Raw genomic sequence first — 22,277 nt, forward strand, 5'->3', positions numbered from 1 at the left:
ATATCCATTAAACAATAACTCCCCTACCCCCCCAAGCCCCTCTTCCCTCGTAACAGCTACTCTACCTAAATAAGCTTAATAAAGCTTATTAAAAGCTTAATAAAATAAGCTTATTTTATTTAACATGTTTTTAAGGTTTATCCACATTGTGGTATGTATTAGAATTTCATTCTTTATAGTTGAGTAATAGTCCATTGTATGTATGCCACATTTTATTTACTCATTCACCTGTTACTAATGGTCCTGTTGTTTCTATCTTTTGGCTATTGTGAATAATACTATTATGAACACTGGGGTACAGATCTCTGTTTGAATCTCTTTTGAGTATATATCTAGAAGTGGAACTGCTGGATCATATGGTAATTCTATGTTTAACTATTTTGAGGAACTGCCAAAATTTTTCACATTGGCTGCACCATTTTACATTCCCAACAGTGCACGAGTTCCAATTTTTCCATATCCTTGCCAACACTTTTTTTTCTTAATTCCCATCCTCATAAGTGTGAAGTGGCACCTCACTGTGGTTCAAATTTTACTTTTCTTACTATTAGAGTCAAATTTGCGATCTGTCTTTAATAGATGCATGTATTTTTAGTTTTGGTCCTAGCAGCTTATTGTTTTTTGACCCACTTCTAAATTTATACCACAGATTCGCAACGAGGGGTGATTTCCCTTCTCAGTCCTCCTTACTGGGGACACTGGCAACAACTGGAGACCTTTTGGGTTGTCACAACTGAAGAAGGGGTGGTACTGGCATCTAGTGGGTAGAAGCCACGGATGCTGCTGCACATCCCTACAACGGAAGGGAAAGCCTCCTGCCACAATTTGGCCTCAAATGCCAATAGTGCCAAGGCGGACAGCCCCTGGGTTACAACTATCTTGTCATATTTCTTTTTTTTTTTTTTTTTTAAAGATTTTATTTATTTATTTAACAGAGAGAGACACAGCGAGAGAGGGAACACAAGCAGGGGGAGTGGGAGAGGGAGAAGCAGGCATCCTGCAGAGCAGGGAGCCCGATGCGGGGCTCGATCCCAGGACCCTGGGACCATGACCTGAGCCGAAGGCAGACGCCTAACCATCTGAGCCACCCAGGCGCCCTATCTTGTCATATTTCATATGCCTTTGTAAAGTGTCTTCAATCCTTCAGGAACAAAGAATATATAGTGAACTACTGCTTCTGAAGTAAGCAATGTTAACATTGTGATAAAGATGCAGAAAGCATAACTTTCTTTTCATAATAACATATTCAAATTATATATTTGAATATACTTATTAACTTAGTTGCTAATCGATTCAATCACCTAAAAGATAAAAATATCGCTATTAATACTTTCAAAAAGTTAGCATGTTCCTGAAAGAAATAATAAAGCTAGATATCTTGCCTTTCATTAAACTGAAAAATCTCATGTACCAGGCTCTCTGGCACTAATTATACATGGTGGACCAGATGGATATGGTCCCTGTACTCACGGAGCACAAACCTCATTCATGAATAGGTGATGTTAAGCCAAGCATTGGTTTTTTTTTTTTTTTTTTTATGATTTTATTTATTTATTTGACAGAGAGACACAGCGAGAGAGGGAACACAAGCAGGGGGAGTGGGAGAGGGAGAAGCAGGCCTCCCGCCAAGTAGGGAGCCCGATGCGGGACTCGATCCCAGGACCCCGGGATCATGACCTGAGCCGAAGGCAGACGCTTAACGACTGAGCCACCCAGGTGCCCCAAGCCAAGTATTGTTAATAGTGTATTGATGCCTCTCCCCTTTTAAGGTGAATAGTTTAAGGAAACAGAAATTCTTATAAAATGAAAAACTTTAATAATTGTTTAAAGCAAAGGCACAAGTAGACATTTCAGGTTATCATACAATGTTACAATAAGAAATTCCAACAGTAAAATGAAAAACATTATAATTTTGCATCTCTATAGTATATCTAATGTATTATTTTATTATCTTTTCTTTGGAGTGAAAAGAGAGGATAGGTAGATCAATGGATGTGATGTAAAAAGTTGGATTATAAATAGCATTCACTCCACTTTTAACCAGGAATTTTAATTTCAGGAGAATGAATTAAATTAAAATTAATTCATTTTAAAAAACTTACTGTTTTGTTAATGATGGAGCAGCAGTAACTTTCAGGCTAAAGCACACTGTTTCAATAAAGTAAATCCTTGATTTCATAAAACACTAGCAGTCGACGTCTGGTACTACACAGTCATTAAGCTGGCCATGAAAGGGCTTCACCGAAACACAATTCATATATTTATTTTACTTTAAATCTGAAAATGATAGTGTATTATGTAAAAAGATAAAGAAGAATATGGAACCAATTCATTTCTTATGATGTTAGAAATAAAATACTTAAAAAGGTCTAGACCTTATTTTCAAAGGCACTATCTGGAGAGTAACAAGCTGCATCATGCTCAGAGCTGTTTTGTTTTTTTTTTCTTCCAAACTAGCTTGCCAGTTGAGACTTGACGTCTCAATTAGTCATCAAACATTGAGTACCTAATATCTATCAATAGAAAGGGTAGAAATTGTGTAACATATATCTTTGACTGCTTTTTTCAGGAAGAAAAAAATCTACCTTTGATTCTTAAAAGGCTGTTGAAATATTGGCTTGATCTAAAAGTTCTGTTTCATCACCTCAGTGCGATTTCCATTTTATTCAGATCACCTGTAGCTTCTACTTGTAGCGTTTCAACCTAGATGGCAATAACACCAGGAAGGTAACTATCCTGAGAGAGAGAGAGAGAGAGAGAGAGAGAGAGAGTGTGTGTGTGTGTGTGTGTGTTTATTTTATTCACTTAATTCCTCCCTGAATATTGTCCAGCTCTAAGTGTTAAACTGAGTAACATTTAAATGACACAAAGTAATTGTGTCAGGGATTAAATAAAATCTATCAAGAGAACATTTTCCAATACCTCGAAAGTCTTAATTTGAAGGGCATAGCATCCTGGTTGCATCCTAAAAACCAGGAAGATTCTAAACCCTTCTAAGGAGTATTTGAATCAAAGTTCTTGAATGAGACGATTGTTGTTTCTAGTTTTTCCATTGTCCAAATTACAAGAATATCAATGGATTAAGGTTTACTTACCATGATTCTTTTAACACCCAATTCCTAACCAGAAAACAGTAGTTAGGAAATTCTCTAAGAATATCTTTCAGATTTAGAATTCAAACATGATTCTCGAAAGATGTTCTTATTTTAAAGTCAAATTATAACATCGGCTCATTGAAGCATACCTTAAAGGTCAACATGCCTGTTTGAAAGAGCCACAAATGCCAATAGTGCCAAGGCGGACAGACCCTGGGTATGGGATTCTGGAATTCTTCCCTTTCTGTCTCCATTTCCAAAGGGAGAGATATCCTTCCAAATTTGTCTTTGGCATCAAACAGCTGGAATATTTTCCACTTTGAATAGTTGTGAGTTTAAGATCCACTAGGAAATTTTAGTCTTCCAAACCATTAGTTCAACAGCAAAAGCAAATCGTCTGATCTCCTGAGACAAACTTAAGACGCAAGCCTACATTTTAGAGGGTCTGCAAACTTTTTCTCTAAAGTGCCAAACGGTAGATATTCTGGGCTGTTTGTGCACTACAGTCTCTGTTGTCTCTACTCTGCCATGGTACACGAAAGCAGCTGCAGACAATACGTAAATGGATAAGCATGCGTAAGCTCCAATAACATAGTTTTATCAATACTCAATTTCAGAGGATTTTCATGTGACACAAAATATTATTCTTTTGATTTTTTCCCCCAACTATTTAAAAATTAAAAACCACTCTTAGCTGTGGGTCATGTAAAAACAGGAAGCTGGCTGGAAGAGCCTTATGGCCTGTAGTTGCTGACCCTTGGTCTAGATCAATAGATTTCTTATTGTGGGGGTGAAACCAATCATGTGGCCATGACTCATCTCATTTTACCTGGGCATCAAGAGCTTCTAGGCTGACAGTAATGAACCCCAAAAGAGAATCCTAAAAGCACCAGACGATTCTAGTAGACGATTCTAGTAGAGCTGTGCAGAGTTTGAGTGTTGATACATCTATACCCAGATACAGATCTATATATATTCAGGAAACACATTTAAATCACATTAATTGTCAGAAAAGCAGAGAATTGAGAAATTCATTAGCTGAACCTTTTCAGCTTGGTGTCAGAGAGATCTTGATTAAAACTTTGGCTCTGCTACTTACTAAATTGTAACCACAGGTAAATTACTTAACCACTAAAATTTAACCTGGTGATATGGACACAACAGGCCTATTTTCAATCTTGTTTCTCAAGCAAATAGCGACAAAGGGCTTGCTAGAAAAGCCTAGTTTATCATGTACCATAAAGTTTAACTTCTGGCTTTAGACACAAAACGATTTTGTCTCTTCTACTCCATTCTGTCATGTAAAGTTCTTTTTCTGCAGGCACCATGTTGTACAAAAGTATACCTTCATATATACTGAATTCTACTTTCCTCTTATCCTTGAAGGCTATTGTTGTCCACAGGCTGCTGATGAAAATGGAAGTGGAAAGCATCCAGTCAACACACTCTTGTTATCTTTACGTACTCTAAGTGTAATTTGGTGCTTCCACCAATTTATCAAAGACAGGCATTCAGGTTTCCAGGGAAAAAAGTCTAGATGATAAAAAGGAAGAACTGGTAGGAAAGAATTCTTATGGCTTTATCTATGGATTAACTAGAGAATCTGAAGATAATGTTCATAGATTATTTGCAGATACAATTTTTGTGTATCTTGGACCTCAGTCCATTGCTTAAATTATATTAAGTAGATATTAGCACTTAGTAATACGTGCTATAACCTCTTTAATCATGAAAAATTTATTGTTATATACACATGAAGCAAAATATGTCACCAGTAGTGTTTTTGAACAAGCATTATTTCACTTATGAATCTGCTAGTGTTGAATGCTAAGCAAAATACTAAAGCTATTAAAATATTAGTGTTTGGTTTTATTTTCAATTTTCTTTTAACCTAGTATTTACAGAAGTCCTGTTAGAATGCTGAAGGCAGTCATTTGGCAACATGTACATTCTCCATATAAAATGATTTTCAATGTGGGTGATGTAAATTTATAAATATGTACAAAAACCCCATTTATCTGTAGTTAACCTACTACTCTGACCAGTAGGCAACACATGGAAGCATCATATGCACAAAAAAATTAAAATTAAAACAAAACTTAAAACTCTCAAGACAGATGACCATTCATTTGTGTTTGTAAAATTATATGGGGAAAAAAAGGCATTGTATTTGGGAGCTTTCAGTGGCCCACTACTAAAGCAGTAATTTTAACTGAAAAACAAAAAACAAAAAACAAAGAACCCAGAAACACTCCCCCAACACAAAAACACAAGATAAATTAGATGTATATCTTGGTCAAATGTTTGTAGACAGCTGCCCTGAAAACAAACTAACAAATATGCAATTTGTTGAATGAGCATGAAATATTGCACTAGAGCAGTTTTGTCTGAAGAAAATTCAATTTTCCATAGTCCTGAACTCCAAAATGCTTCCCACATATAAACTGCATTTTCTAAACAAGAAACATTAATATTCAGTAATACTGTTAGAACCTTATTTTTCCCATTAACCATATTCCAGTCTACTTTATGGCAATGGTAAGTCAGTGGTGAAGATTTGGCAAAGATAAAAAGGCAGATAAGACTGTAAAATATATATATATATGTATATGTATATATGTATGTACATATGAAACAGGTATGTTCCAAAAACCCTTAATCATATGATAACTGATCCCTTAAAAAACCCCACAGTCTAGGTCACAGTGATGGTCAGACAGTGGTTGAGTATGACTCTCTTCTTGGGGGCTGCTCCTTTCGAGCCATTTGGTTGCCGTCTCTTGTCTCCAACACACTGTCTTCTGTTTCGCTTTCACTACCATCTGCCACAGTGGGGTCCAAAGACATCGGGCCAGATTTTCTGTGCAAAGGAAAACCAACACCACTTTCCCGTAAGGAATTATCCATAAAATCTTCATCAGAGGAATGGAATGATTCATCATCTCCTATTAAATGGTTGACAATGTGGATTCCATCAAAAGGAGGCTGGCCTGAGAAGACCCTCTGGCCTTTTAGGCACCTGAGCTGTCAAAACAAAATCCAAGTTAATATACTCAACCAGGGGAAACACACACACCAAGAAAGCAAATGTTTCATGTTTAGGAAAGAAGATACCTTTTTTTTTTTGCCATTTGTAGATAAAATAGTAACTATCAATTTTTATGTGCCTCCTATGTGTTATGTAATAGGCACGTAACTTGTTATTTTAATTGAATTATCACAAGAGTCCTATGTGGTAGATTTTATCATCCTCATTAGAAATTAGGAAATGGAAACTCAGGTAGAGATACTTGCTGTGGACACATAGCTAATAGCAAAATTTAGATTCAAATTGAACCTTCATTATATTACAGATAATATAATGAACTCCATGCACCCATCACCTAATTTCAACAACTAACATCATGGACAATCCTGTTACACTATACCTCTCCTGTCCCTGGATTACTTTGAGGTGAATCCCAGACATTCTATCAGTTTTACGTAAATATTTCAGCATGCATATCTAGAAGATGTGGACTTTAAGACCATACTCTGAACTATCACACACACTGCCTCAAGAGTATGTCCCCATAATAATGAAAATCAGTTACAAATACTGAAAACTTGCTATGAATCTCCATCCTATTATAATATTCCAAAGACCACCAAACCACTATCAGTTACTCTGGGCAGGAATGCGTCTTCCTACTAATGAGATTTCTCTCTGCATGGGAGGAATGAGTAGTATATAATTTTGCCTTCCCTCCCCTACTCCTCCCCAGGGAGAACGAGCAACTTCTCTCGTGAGGGAATAGGGGAGAGAAATGGCATGTATTGCTCAGCTATTTCTCTTCTCTTTCCACCTTTCAGAACCAGCTTCTGGCTATCCCAGGAGCTTCACATGGCCAGACCTTCATGTGGACATCACATGCTACCTGTTACTGGGTGGGCAAGTCTGACTAATTCTAGAGCTCAGCAATGAAAAATCCATTGTTGTCACCAATCTAAACCACATTCTCCAAAACCAGCTTTTTCAGGATTAAAGGTGACTTCTTTCTGTCATCTCCTATTTCTTTGCCTAAGTTACCTTAAACTCCCAAACCCGTCGCCATGGATATTACCACTTCTACTACCATATAATTGAGACGTCAGCCCTGTCGTCCTCAAGAGCTTAGGCTTTAAATAGGAAATTTAATTTTGATAAGGTCACTTGTTTAATTTCTCCCACACACCATGAATTTTCTCCTACAATAGAGCAGAAGAGCTAAAAACAAAACAACCAAAACAATAATTGAAAAAAACTAATTACCAAAATCTCCCTTGACTTGCAAGAATTTGGCTGAAATAGGTCCCATGCCTCCTACCCTTCTCATTACTATTAACCTTCAACTTTGTTTCTCAGGGACAAATTCCTGGTCACTCGCTATCTTTCAAATCTTAAGATAAAGCCTGTGTGAAATATTCAGGAAATATTACATATACTTTCAAAACTAACGGTTCTGAGAGTAAAGACACTACAGCCTTGCCATACACCTGCCAGCTCTCCTGACAGACTTCCGGGAAGAAGTGAAGAAACGTCAGCACTTCCCTGCTGGGTTGTGAACAACGGGAAACAAGAAGGATGCTGAGACTCCGGACAGTGATGTCTGCCTCAGACCTTCAACCCTAAAGAAATCCCTATGCCCTGGGCCAAGAGAATAAAATTACAGTGAGGTACGAGGTACTTTAAGTAACACCGTCTCCCTTGGCAGGGCAGAAAGGATCTAACCTCGGAGTTGAAGTTTTAGGGAAAGGGCACAGAGCGCCACAAGGACCTCTCGATAGCTGTCATACCCACTGCCTTACTACAACTGTCACGTGCTGATGCAACATCCTATCACCACGTTGCAATACACAACTTGGAGCTCCAAGTGTTAGATTAAGTCAGTTAATCTCTTCCTTTCTTTTCTTCCCAGACCCTTTTGAAGAAATAATCTGGAACACGTGTCTTCCTTTTCCCTGGCTGTTACCAAAGGAGTACGGCAGGGGAACCACAACTTCCCAATTGTTTGGAAAGCTGTAGCTCTAACAGATTTTATTGCAACTAAAAAACTGCAGCCTCTTATCAGATGTAGTAAGTCACCTCAAAATACTACATAAAACTAACTCTAGGTGGAGGGGTCATATTTCCTCAACGTCAAAGGGGATGCAACTAAAGCTTCTTTATTTGAGAACTGCTAATAAAGAATAGCAATAGCATAAAGGAATTTTGGAGAAGAAAAAGGTGAAGGCAAGGGATTCTCTGGTAAAGCTGAAGCTATCCCTTCATTATCTCTTAGACCTAGGAGTGTGCTCACTGGTTCTGAGAGGAAGGAGGCCTGTATATGCCCCGAAAGGGGACAATTGCACAGGAACTCCAGGGTACTAAGTACCTATAATGTGCTCTAGAAGGGGCTGAACTTCAGGTGAGGATGTCCTGTGAAGAGAGGTTTGGCTAGAGGAAGGCCAGAGCTGGGCCCTCTAACATGCAGTCTTGGGTGTCTGGATCTAAGAGCTGTACTGCTGATCCTATTACTAGACTTTTAGGAGCTAATTATATTTAAACAACAACAAAAACCAGACAATTTTCTCAACCCTACATACCCACTTCCACAGATATTATTGGTAGCACACTTAGATTAGCATATCTCAAAATATGGTCCACTGACCATCTCCATCAGGATAACCAAAGATGATTATTAAAAATGCAGAATCCATACCCAGATCTAAGGAATCAAAATCCGGAGAGTAAAACATTTTTTTAAAAAGTTTATTATTTGTTTAAATAATCTCCACACTCAGCGTGGGGCTCGAACTCACAACCCTGAGATCAAGAGTCACAGGCTGCACTGACTGAGCCAGCCAGGCGCCCCGAGAGTGAAACAATCTTACAAGCATCTCAGGAGATTGTGATAGCTCAGTTTGAGAAATCACTGTGGTAGATATTCTGTTCAAATCAAATGAGGCTGAGTCAGAAAGGAGTTGATTTACCTGAAATGGTAATTCTTATTCACAATAAAAGTGCTTCTGAACAAAGAACAACTGCCTGTGTGTGTCTGGTATACAGAAATGGATGCAATCTTTCAGTAGTACAACCAAGCTGTTCGCAGCCAAATCCACTACCTGGTGGGTGAAACAAGGGGCAGCCTGTTTAAATGCGTTTTCCTGAAACTTTCTCCTGGTATAGGGTAGGACCCAGGAATGTATATGTTCAAAAGACCTGAATAATTTTGATGCACATCCCAGGGTAAGGACCACTACTTAGGCAATGTTTTGTCTGTTTGGTTGGCTTTGTTTGGTATCTCCTTTGAATCAATCATAGGATCAGGAATCTGACAAAAGCTACCGACTCTCTTTCTTGAAAAGTACATATATATACTTTAGCATACCCTTCTGCAGCCCCCTGTCTTTTCTAATTTTTGGTGAAAGACTGTTGGGACATCTTTATGAAGCAACAACAAAACAACTAAACTTTGTGAAATGCCAGTAACACACTCATATCATGAAAAAGATTTAAAAAGTATTATTTTTCTAGGTGAAATTAGACACAGGTTTTAAAGTCACTGAATGTGAATGGAAGTACTTTTGAGATTCACCAAGAAAACAGAGGGACCAGGATTCTTTGGAATTTTAAGCAAAGGGACTCTTCTCTGGTGAATCTTGGGATTTCCCCAAAGAAGTGTCTCAGCTAGATCATAGTCAACAAACCCTATCCAGGCATTCAGAACTTCCTGCCAGCTCTTTAAGTTCTCGACGCCTAAAGTTTGAGCAGGGAGTCAAATATTTGAAAAAAGCACCTAAGAGATGCTAGGAAAAAAAAAAAGGCAACTAGGAGGAAACAGACTATTGGTGAAAAGAAAACTCTTTAAAAATCATTTATTTCCTCTGAAGAAACTGCATCCATGTGTAAAAAAAAAACAAAAACAAAAACAAAAAAACCAGAATGCTCTAAAAGAGGTTTCAGACATAAATTTCTCTGACCTGAAAGACATGAGCTTTGAGACTGAAAAAGCCTATCAAGTATCCATCATGATGGATAAAAGTAGACCTATACGATGGTACCTCACAGTGAAATTTCAGGACACTGGGAATAAGAAAAGATAAAGCATCCAGCCAAAAACAAAAACATGTTGTATATAAAAGATTAAGAATCACGATAGGGGCACCTGGATGGCTCAGTCCATTAAGCCTCTGCCTTCGGCTCAGGTCATGATCTCAGGGTCCTGGCTCCCTGCTCAGCAGGGGGCCTGCTTCTCCGTCTCCCTCTGCCCCTCTGCCCTGCTTGTGTGCTCTCTGGCTCTATCTCAAATAAATAAATAAAATCTTAAAAAAAAAAGAATCACAATGATATTAGACTTCTCAACTCTAAAGAGAGTAGAGCAAGGCCTTCAAAATTCTGAGAAAAAATTTCCAACATACGTTTAAAAAACTGTAATTACAGGGGATAATTTAGTGGATTCCTGTGTTGTCATCACCTAGCTATTTGGAAGCAAATGAAAAAGGATTTTTATGTTTTTTTCTCTTAATAAATACGATCACATTTATTTTCAATAGCTTTTATTCTGCCACCAGGAATATTTGAGCATGCCTATTATATCCAGCCTTGGCCAGCATGACCATTACATATTTTTCTTCATTATAATATGCACTATTATTGTCACTTGGTTTCTTTGATTACTGCTGGGATGGTTGAGAGTTTCTTTTGTTTTCTTTTTATCCCAGTATAGTTAACATATAGTATTATATTAGTTTCAGGTGTACAATATAGTGATTCAACACTTCCATACATCATCCAATGCTCATCACAAGTGCCCTTTTTAATCCCCATCACCTATTTCGCCCATCCTCCTGCTCACCTCCCTCTGTTAACCATCAGTTTGTTCTCTATAGTTTAAGAGTCTATTTCTTGGTTTCTCTCTTGAAATACAGTTTTTAGGGCGCCTGGGTGGCTCAGATGGTTAAGCGTCTGCCTTCGGCTCAGGTCATGATCTCAGGGTCCTGGGATCGAGTCCCGCATCAGGCTCCCTGCTCCTTGGGAGCCTGCTTCTCCCTCTGCCTTTCTCTCTCTTTGTCTCTCATGAATTAAAAAAAAAAAAAATCTTTAAAAAAGAAATACAGTTTTTAAATAATGTTAGCCTATTGTACTAGAAGAGGTCTTAGAAAAATATAACACATAATCTAATTCTGGAGTCCTTACTTTTGGGAGAATGTTGATGATGTTTAACAGCACCCTTTGACTTCCTAATTCTCCAGATCAACAATTAATAAACTGTGTTATATATAAGAACCACCTGGGATTTATTTTAAAAATATATAGATTTTTGGGCCCTCCTCTCAGACACCTGGATTCAGCAGGCAGGACTCAGGAATCTGTATTTTAAACAAGTACTCCAGGTAGTTCTTTTTTTTTTTTTTTTAAAGATTTTATTCATTCATTTGACAGAGCAAAAGCATAAGCAGGGGGAGCTACAATCAGAGGGAGAGGGAGAAGCAGGCTCCCCACTGAGCAAGGAATCCAATGAGGGGCTTGATCCCAGGACCCTGGGAACATGACCTGAGCTGAAGGGAGAGGCTTAACCAACTGAGCCACCCAGGCGTCCCTCCAGGTAGTTCTGAATAGGATGATCCATAGATCACATTCTGAGAGACACTGCTCTAAATGGGTCATATTTAGGGATTTACTATATCAGGATCATGTTAAGAAAATTTGGTAAGGGTAAATAAATTTGAACTTAAGATGTTCTTGTTAATTTATCCCTGCCATTATCACTGTCATATTTTAAAAATACAATGGCCTAATGTGGACACACAACTAACTTGGGGGGAATAAATGAAAATACAAAGAACTAGAAGGCTAATAAATATTTTAAGATATGACACCTTCACCATCTAGTTTCAAATCTAGTTCCCATGGGGTAAGTGTTTCAGAGGATTCATCACTGAGGAACACCATCCAGTTTTAGACATCTCAACATCTCAGTTTATAACAAAGTGAGAGAACATGTGTGTTTATAAAACAGAGTCAGAGCCTTCTCTCCTCCTCCTCCTATCAAATGTCAACCTTCAAATTCAAACTTTATTCTGAGGATCAGCTTCATATTCAGGTGACAGACTATACCTTTTAAAGGATAACATGTCTAACTTTAGGAGTACAGTTCTAGCTTTACAGCCCTTGATTTTCTTAAAGATTTATTTATTTATTTCATAGGATGGGGAGGAAAGAGGGAGAGAGAAACTCAGCCTCTGTGCTGAGCCTGATGCAGGGCTCACTCTCAAGACCCCAAGATCAGGACCCAGCCAAAGCCAAGAGCCGGTTGCTTAACCAACTGTGCCACCCAGGCGCCCATAAGCAGCCTGATATTAAAGAGTATATTCTGTATGATTCCATTTAAATAGTTTAAAAAAATAATTTAAAAACAAGAAAAAAAAGGAGAAAAATTTGGAGTTCAGTAATAGATAACACAAAGTTCATTAAACTTACTCTCCTTGCATTTGTGAACATTTGAAAATTTCCATAATAAAAAACATGCACATTAGGGCGCCTGGGTGGCTCAGTTGGTTAAGCGACTGCCTTCGGCTCAGGTCATGATCCTGGATCCCGGGATTGAGTCCCGCATCGGGCTCCCTGCTCAGCAGGGAGTCTGCTTCTCCCTCTGACCCTCCTCCCTCTCATGCTCTCTGTCTCTCATTCTCTCTCTCTCAAATAAATAAATAAATAAATAAATAAATAAATAAAGAGTTCAAACCCCATGTTGGGTGTAGAGGCTACTTTAAAAAAAAAAAAAGCACATTAAAAAAATAAGGTCATCAATAAAATCTCTCAAAAACATTTCCAAGTTCATTTGTAGCTGACCATTTGATAAGCAGTTACACTCACCATAACAAAACCCCAAATAATCCAATGACAAAAAACAAAAAAAATAAAAACTGCTTCCTTTACATTTTAAAGGTATTTCTTTTTTGTTTTCTGGTATTATTTTGATATTAGTAGTTAAAATATTAGCATTTTAATAATTTTATAGCATATTTAATACACCAATAGGCATAAATATTTTCATAAACTTTAATACTGTATTGATTGACACATATATATATTTGAGTGTATTATTTATGGGTAAGTTTTTTCCAAGTTATAATGAATACTTAAAATCAGCACTGTCTGGATGGCTGCTGTACACACACACTACCACTTCTGTTAGCCTCTACAGAGGCGGACTGTTTCTTAATCCTTTTTGTATCCTAGAACTCAGTACTCTGACTTGACAAGAGTGGGCACATAAGAAATATGGATGAACTACACTGAAAAGATAACAGGATTCTCGAGAAAGCCCTCTGGTACTAATTATTCATCTCACCCTTTTTGAAGAAGAAGAAGAAGAAGAAGACAGAGGGGAGTGCTAATATACGAGACCCCAATAAATGCACTGTTTCTTACCTGATATGGACTGCTTCATCATGTTAGGCATGAAGAGACACAGTAAAGAAATAAAAACACAGAATTTGTTTAAATAATACTTAAGATATGCTGACATACTCATTACAGCTTAAAAAGCTAACAAAATCTTAACCTCTCACTAGCTTCAAAGAGATTGGATTTTAAGATTTCTCTGCATGTATTCAACAATACTGACCCAAAGAAAGTATTTAGTAATTAGAAAAGAAAGTGTTAAGATATTATACAACTTATGAAGAATATAGCACAAGAGGCAGTATAGCTAATAAGAAAACAGGAAACTGTCATGTTCATAGTCTGATGAACGTAGGTTTTGACAGGAAATAGCAGAGTTTCTAACTGCATGATAGTAAAAATTCAAACACTAAAAACTAGTATTAAAACTTATTACAGCTATTTCACATAAAGATTATCAGTAAAATTTGAAAGCAGGGAGAAAACCCTGCAGGAATGAATATTCTGAAGGCCCAAAGGACTTCATAATCATTAAAGATACACAAGTATTTAAAAAATTTCTCATTAGTCTACTTCATTAGCTAAACCTCTAGAGGTTAAGATAGAAGTTTCTTTTGTAAAACAGAGAAATGTTATAGCTTTAAAGATTTGTAGCCTTTAAATATAACTTCCTAATAAATAATAGAGAAATCTGTGCTGAGAAATTTGATCACCTGGGCTAGTGTCCATGTGGATAGAGTACACATGTTCTCTATGTGTCTGCTTTCTTCTAGTAATTTTAGAACACTGGTAACTTGAAAAGGTTTGGGTTGATTTTTGCAGTTGATTTTAAAGAGACACAACAGATTATCCTTCCTCAATTTTAATGTGTAGGGGTAATAAAATTAATAATAAACTCATATTTATATGAGGTTTTACAGTTAAAAGTGCTTCCATGCATATTATTTATTTCAAGTTATTTCAAGTTAAGAAAATTTCCCCCGTGTGTGACTGGAGGCTGAATTGTACAGACAACTACCACTTTCTGAGATTCAAAAGAATAAGAAGGGCTGCACTGAATATTCTGAAAGACAATCAGTCCACAACAAAGTGGAAAAAAGTCATCCACACACCAAAAAAACCCCTAACCAAATGAACTTTGATCACTACCAGACAGGGTTTAAACCATTTAAGTGAGTCATGTGATACCAAGCGAACTGCAAAACAGATGCAGTTAAGTTTCCAAGACTGAGTCATATCAGATTATAAAAGCTCCTATTTGTACATTTGGGTTTATATAATCAATCTTTGTAAAACACTGAACTATCCTTGTTAACGCTAAATGTAACATTTCTGTAAGTGATGTATAAGATATAAAATTTTATATGAGAAGATGGACATAAAGTTCAATAATCACAAAGATTTGTATTTCTAAGTTCTAGAGGCTTTGCTTTCTTTCTCCAAAGTATAATCGGTAATTTTGTCGAAATCCTTACATAATAGTTTAATAGTGTTCTCAGTTTTCAAAATGTAAAAGGGAAATGATGTGCTAGATTAATTCTCAATTATCAGCTTCTTTCAAAAATGAATTGGACACATGACAAAGATTAACTAGCCATAAGCACCCAAACCAAAAGATTTCCAGTGAATCAGAACAGGAAACCAATAAAAGCAATCAATTGGAGGTCATGACTTTTTGATCATTGTATTACATAGACAGGAGCAAAAATTCAGACCTAGAGTACTTAAAAGTAGATTAAGTTGAAAAACTCAAGAATTTTTTTGAAATAATACAAAATAGACAATGTTGAAAGTGGTTCTGGCTTTAAGCTAAGTAAATTATTTTTAAAAACCAGATAAAGCACTTAAAATTTAAAAAACATACAGATTCTGTGTTAAATGTATAAAATGCAATAGTTAAAACTCATGCTTTTAAAAGCAAAGAAAATATATGTACCCACAATAATAAGTGAAAAAGGTGGAAAGGAAAGTCTGGCACTGAAGAAATTTATATTGTGCATTTGTTACCAGAGAAGGAGAGAGGGGGAAGAGTTAAGTCATTTAGAAAGAACTCTTAGTCTTTCTATAGTGTATACTTAGATTTATCCAGTATACTACGGCAAACAAAATGAAACTGCATGGTACTCTTCCTGGCAGCTGACACATCTTGATAAAATTGAAACCATTAACATTATTTAGAAGGTACTATAATGTCAATGGTGATGAGGTTAGGAATATATGAGCTTCTATGTAAATTTATGACCAATTACAGGAAATAAATCACTTCACACTTGTTTCACTCTGAACTTTTAAAGCTACATCAAAGTACATTTCATTTGATTTAACCTTCAGCTGAAGCACTGAAAAAATTCAAATGTTTAGTAAAACATCCTCATCAAAACAAAGTACTTCTTTTCTATCTGGATTGAACCATTAAGAGGAATCATTCTTCTCTAAGCTAAGATCATAGGTTTTCTCAGTCTCTCTTATTCAAATTTTAATCACTTATCTGATAAGGGACTTATATCTAAAGTATATAAAGAACTCTTACAACTCAATTATAAAAAGACAACCCAATTACAAAATGGGCAAAGGATCTGAGTAAATATTTTTCTAAAGAAGATATAGATGGCTAATAAGCATATGACAAGATGCCCAATATCATTAGCCACCAGAGCAGGAAAACACAAATCAAAACCAAAATGAGATGACATTCATAGTTACTAGGATGGCTGTAACAAAAAGGAGAGATAATATCAAGTATTGGCAAGCATGTGGAGAAATTGGAACCTTCATACACAGCTGGTGGAAATGTAAAATGGTACAGCTGCTTTGGAAAACAGTATGGCAGTTCTTCAAACGATTAAACAGAGTGACAATATGACCCAGCAATTCCACTAGTGACATTCAAGACAAATGAAAACATATGGTCACAATGAAATTTGTACATTGAATGCTCACAACAGCATTATCTATAAGAGCCAAGAGGTGAAAACAACCCAAATGTCCATCAACCAATAAATGGATAAATAGAATGTGGTATACCCACTGATACAATATTACAAGGTAATAAAAAGGAATGAAGTACTGATACATGCTACAACATGAATGAACCTCGAAAACATTATGCTAATAAAGAAACCAGTCACAGAAGACCATATATTATATAATTCCATTTACATGAAATGTCCAGAATCGGGAAATCTGTAGAGCCAGAAAGTAGATCAGTGGTTGCCTAGGGCTGGGGGAAGGGAGCATGGGGGAAATGAGGAATGACTGCTAATGGGAGTGGTATTAGTTTTTGGAGTGATAAAAACATTCTAAAATTGTGATAATGGTTGCACAACTCTGTGAATATACTAAAAATTACTGAACTGTACACTTAAAATGAATGAACTGTACTATATGTGAATTATATCTCAAATAAACCTATTTTAAATATATATATTTTGTGGGTATGTTTCCAATGGAGATATTGCCACATTGAAAATAAATAATTTTCTATTTAGGAAATGTAGAAAATTTGATTTAAAAAAATTCACCAACAATGTTTAATCTTCAACATCCAATTTTTTCCTCAACAGAAAAAATGAAGTGGTGGCTACCTTCTCCAGCTTCATTTTAATAGGCAGAAAATATTTGCAGTAAAAATATTCTGCTTTAGACAGAAGTATTAAGTAAAAGATGAATGCATTTGTAACATTCAGTTTTTTCCAGAAACTAAAATTGACTCCTGATGGAAAAATAATTTTAAAAATACATAATATACATGTATAGCCACAGACTTACACTATTTTGTCACTGAACACAAAATGAGTTTTCAAACAGAAAAGGTTAGTATCCCTCTCTTCCTCATTCTGGGGTGCTCATAGGCTGCTTAGTTAAGATTGGGCACTTGTAAACCACATGACCTCATGAATGCTATCTTATCATATCACAGGTTCCTCAGACTGACCACAACAACTTAAATCAGACAGGCAGCAAAGTAGCACTAAGTCTTGACACATATTATTGGTATGACATTTTAGCTGTCCAGTTCGTGGGGAGTGAAAATCTGATTATCTCAAGTCCAACTGCATCTGTGAGATAGGGTCCATGAAAGGCACATGATTTACTGCACTAAAGACTTCCAACCACAATTTAAAATTTTTAGTTTTTGTAAATCTGAGGGAGCTAGCTCATCTTTTATCAATTCTCCTTTAGTTGACACTTAGTTAAGTTTGTAGAACACATTTACAAACATTCCTAGTTTGAAAAACTGTCAATACGATGTTATTGTTTCTTTTAAAAACTAGCATTTTAAAACTGAATTACTTGTTGCAAAAGAAAACAAGGTTTTAAAAATGATTGGCTATATTTCAAAATCTTGGCATAGCTGAAGAAACTGGACTTTTAGATTTAAGAATATATAACACTAAAAAACAAGTGTGAAGTATTGGGTAGCTTGAATAATAGGAAGAGAATATCTAAATTAAACTGAATAGATTCAAACTCACTCTCAAATGCACTGTTTGGGCCAAGGTCTTAAAGAGAATATAATTCAAAGCATAATCAAGGAAGAAGACTCTATTTTTTGGATTTCCTCTCGTTTGATTAAGAAAGCTTTACCCTCAGCCATCAGATCAATCTCTCTGAAAGCTATTTTCAGAACCACACATGACAAACTGATCAGGCTAAGCTTCTGGTTTCAGAAGTGTCCCTCTCTACTGATTTCCCTGTTATTTTTCTTTTTTTTTTTAAGATTTTATTTATTTGACAGGGAGAGACACAGCGAGAGAGGGAACACAAGCAGGGGGAGTGGGAGAGGGAGAAGCAGGCCTCCCGCCGGGCAGGGAGCCCGATGCGGGGCTCGATCTCAGGACCCCGGGATCATGACCTGAGCCGAAGGCAGACGCCCAACGACTGAGCCACCCAGGCGCCCCGATTTCCCTGTTATTTTTATAGCTGCTCCTTCTCTCTCTCTTGAGCTCGTTATTTGCCTCCAAACCTTTGCATATGATGGCCTCTCTACCTAAATACTCTTCTACTCTCCTTTTTCTGGCTATCTTCTTTTTTTTTATTATTATTATGTTATGTTAATCACCATACAGTACATCATTAGTTTTTGATGTAGTGTTCCATGATTCATTATTTGCGTATAACACCCAGTGCTCCATTTAGTACGTGCCCTCTTTAATACCCATCACCAGGCTAACCCATCCTCCCACCCCCCTCCCCTCTAGAACCCTCAGTTTGTTTTTCAAAGAGTCCATCGTCTCTCATGGTTTGTCTCCCCCTCCAATTCCCCCCCTTCATTCTTCCCCTCCTGCTATCCTCTTCTTCTTTTTTTTTTTTTTTAACATATAATGTATTATTTGTTTCAGAGGTACAGATCTGTGATTCAATAGTCTTGCATGTCCTGGCTATCTTCTATTCCTCCTTCGACATAGTTTAGGTAGCTCCACGCCCAGAGACTTTGGACACATTTCCAGGCCACGGTGCCACGTGGTTCTACCACAGCACTGTCCATACAGACTGTTCTCCCTACCAGTCTGAATTCCTTCACAAGTGGGACAATGACTTTTAGATAACTAGCACAGGATGGGGATGGAAAGCACTTTAAAGATTATTTAGCATGACTTCTTTAGGATGCAGTAAATGAGACAAGGCCTGAGGCATGCTTGGGAGCTAAATGATATCCAAATGCTCACTGAGTGAATGAATATATGAGGTAAATTGGCATCCTAAGGGCACACAGTTAATCAGTGGTAGAACTAGGCCTAGAATTCAGGTCTCCTGACTCTAAGCCCAATGTTCCAAAACTGATAGTTTCTCAACCATGTGTAGTAAGTTCTTTTTGGAGAACAAAGACACAAAATTCAGAAACAAAACTAAACATCAAATTAAAAAAACAAACAAAATAATCCGGAACTGTTATTAAGAATTTGATAAATTACACATATATCTATAATTTTTCCTCTCTTCTCCCTTTTATGGATGTGTTTAGAAATACTGGCATGATAATGAACGGAGAAAGTAAGAGTTAGATGAAGAGTAGGGATAATTAGTTTTTTTTTTTTTTAAGTTGGCTCCCATCCAGCTGGAGCCCAACAGAGGGCTTGAACTCATGACCCTGAGATCAAGACCTGAGCTGAGATCAAGAGTCAGACGCTTAACCAACTGAGCCACCCAGGAGCCCCAGGATAATCAGCTTTTGAATAAGTGAAAAAATTTAAAAATGAATACACAAGTCTTGAAACCTGAGTATACGAGTAAGTTCACTGGACTTTAAAACTGTAGCTCATTTGGTTGCTCACATCAGGCTGAATGAAATCTTTAAGCATATCCTATTAGTTTCACTTAAATGTTAACAAGTACATCTAATTCTGTAGTCATGTTAAAATCTTATTGGTATTATACATATTACTGAAATGGTTTTTTTTTTTTAATTATATGGTTTATTTGTGTGTGGTCTAAGTCAACTGTTAACCATGTAATTCATTGCAGGGGAGAGAGACAATCTTAAGTAGGATCCACGCCCAGTGCTGAGCCCAATACAGGGTTCAATCTCACAACCCGGAGATCATGACCTGAGCTGAAATGAAAAATCGGAGGCTTAACTGACTGAGCCACCGAGGTACGCCTGAAATAGTTTTAAGCATTTATATCTTATTTTTCTCATGTCTAAGATAGAAGAATATGCTATTAGATGGTGTTTTCATGGGAATGCTAATGGAGTAAGTCTCTTCTATCCTTAGTCAATGAAATCTATTTAAGAACTGCTTTATAAGCAACTATAAAACCTGTCACTACAGGTGTTATAGTTAGTTCTAGTTTCTTTAAGAAATGCTTATTATTGGGTCACTTAGGTGGCTCAGTTGGTTAAGTGGCCAACTCTTGATTTCAGCTCAGGTCATGATCTCAGGGTCCTGGGATCAAGCCCTGAGTCGGGTTCCACGTTCAGTGAGGAATCTGCTTGAGGATTTTCCCTCTTCCTCTTCCTCTGCCCCTCCCCTCATTTGCCCTCTCCCACTCTCTATCTCCCTAAAATCAATCAATATTAAAAAAAAAGAAAAAAGGAAACGCTTATTATCATCTGCCTTTACTTCTCATAACCTAAGTGGTATCTGACATCCAGTTTCCCTTAAGTGGTTTTTTATGACTTCCATTTCCAATCTAATTGTTGGAACCACTTATTATGCAATTTATAGATTAGTACTAATAGACATTGTCTCACTACAATGCATTTGAAAATCTAGCTATTCTCGTTTACTGTAAAGTACTATTTAAAAACTTGCCACTTAGTGGGGCGCCTGGGTGGCTCAGTCGGTTAAGCATCTGCCTTCAGCTCAGGTCATGATCCCAGGGTCCTGGGGGGGATCGAGCCCTGCATCGGGCTCCCTGCTCGGCAAGGAGCCTGCTTCTCCCTCTCCTCCCCGCTCCTGCTTGCTTGTGCTATTGCTATCTTTGTGTCTCTCTCTCTCAAATAAATAAATAAAATCTTAAAAAAAAACCCAAAAACCAAAAAACAAAAAAAACCTTGCCACTTAGTACCAGAAAACACAGAAGTGCTCAAAGACTAATGGGGTTGTAGAAAAAATAGATACTAGTTGAAGAAAGAAGAGAAAAGAAAAGAAAAGAAAAGGAAAGGAAAGAAAAGAAAAGAAGAGCAAGAGAGAGAGAAAAAAAGATAGAGATACTTGAAAGAGTTTCTACTGGTCAGATTCAGGACAATTTGAATACCAAGAGAACTGACTGAATCCATGAGTTCATAGCACTGTGTTAGGATTTTTGAAAGACTCTAAGAAATATAAGGCTGAATAAGGCACAATCTTTGCCATCAAGGAACTCACAGTTTAGCTTGTCCCTAAGCATCAAGGACAGTACAACAACTCTTAATCAAAATAAACAAAATTATGTGCTGTGTTATCTCCCATTTCTGAACTATTAAGTACTCACTATCAGTATCAACCATACAGTCTTTGTTAAATTAACTGTTCCACTTTTCCCCTTCAGATTGTAAATTCCTTGAGAGTAAGACTACACTGTACTTTGCATAGCATCTGGCACAATATCAGAAAAATATCCCATCTGACACAGTTTTGTATCCAAGTCTGACTTTACAATTCTAACTGGTCCTGTTCCTTGGCCAGTGGAACATTGTCTCTTAAGGTTATTTATTTGGCCCTTTAATTCTGAGTACCAGATTCAAATCCCTCATTTCTGATTGATTCTATAGTCTCTAAATTGGCTGTTTACCCAGATTTCATCCTAAAAATCTCTTAACTCTTTTGAGGCTTATCCTTCCCTAGTCAATACCCCTAAGAGGCTTCTTTCCTGGGTATCTCATCCTCTCTAGGGTCTAATTCCCTTTCTTACTTTGTTTTTTATTTTTAATTTTCCTTTTTTAAGTGATTTCATTATCTCACCTTACCGTCCTCTACCAGACCCATCTTTTTTGTCATGTTTGAGGATTCAACTCTAGTTCTTCAATGAAATTGTCATCATCAGAAACACATATTTTCATCAGCAAATTTAAACATCTTTTTTTACCTACAGTAGGAATAGGATACATGCATAGAGGCATGTAATTGGGTCGAACACCACCCCCTTCTATGAATACAGCATAAAACTGGAAAGTGGTCTAAAAGTCTTGAATAAAAAGTAAGGTACCCTGTGCACCCCGATGTTTATAGCAGCAATGTCCACAATAGCCAAACTGTGGAAAGAGCCAAGATGTCCATCAACAGATGAATGGATAAAGAAGATGTGGTATATATACACAATGGAATATTATGCAGCCATCAAAAGGAATG

At 36.9% G+C, this 22,277-nt stretch overlaps 1 protein-coding gene across 6 annotated transcripts in view; it reads right to left on the reverse strand.

Annotated features, from left to right (window-relative positions):
• Positions 1-1,793: 1,793 nt before the first annotated feature.
• The window catches only part of EVI5 (ecotropic viral integration site 5), a 189,766-nt gene continuing 169,282 nt past the window's right edge, over positions 1,794-22,277 (reverse strand). For 5 of the 6 annotated variants that reach the window (XM_081818807.1, XM_031021312.2, XM_081818805.1 and 2 more), the window contains one exon: positions 1,794-6,119. In XM_081818807.1, the coding sequence (XP_081674933.1) occupies positions 5,808-6,119 (312 nt within the window). In that variant the 3' untranslated portion in view covers positions 1,794-5,807. The remainder of the gene's footprint in view (positions 6,120-22,277) is intronic. The other variant, XM_081818810.1, reaches the window with a different exon arrangement.

This window comes from Leptonychotes weddellii, chromosome 4, assembly GCF_054177405.1.
Source record: "Leptonychotes weddellii isolate Sample4059 chromosome 4, ASM5417740v2, whole genome shotgun sequence".
NCBI classification, from domain to species: Eukaryota; Metazoa; Chordata; class Mammalia; order Carnivora; family Phocidae; genus Leptonychotes; species Leptonychotes weddellii.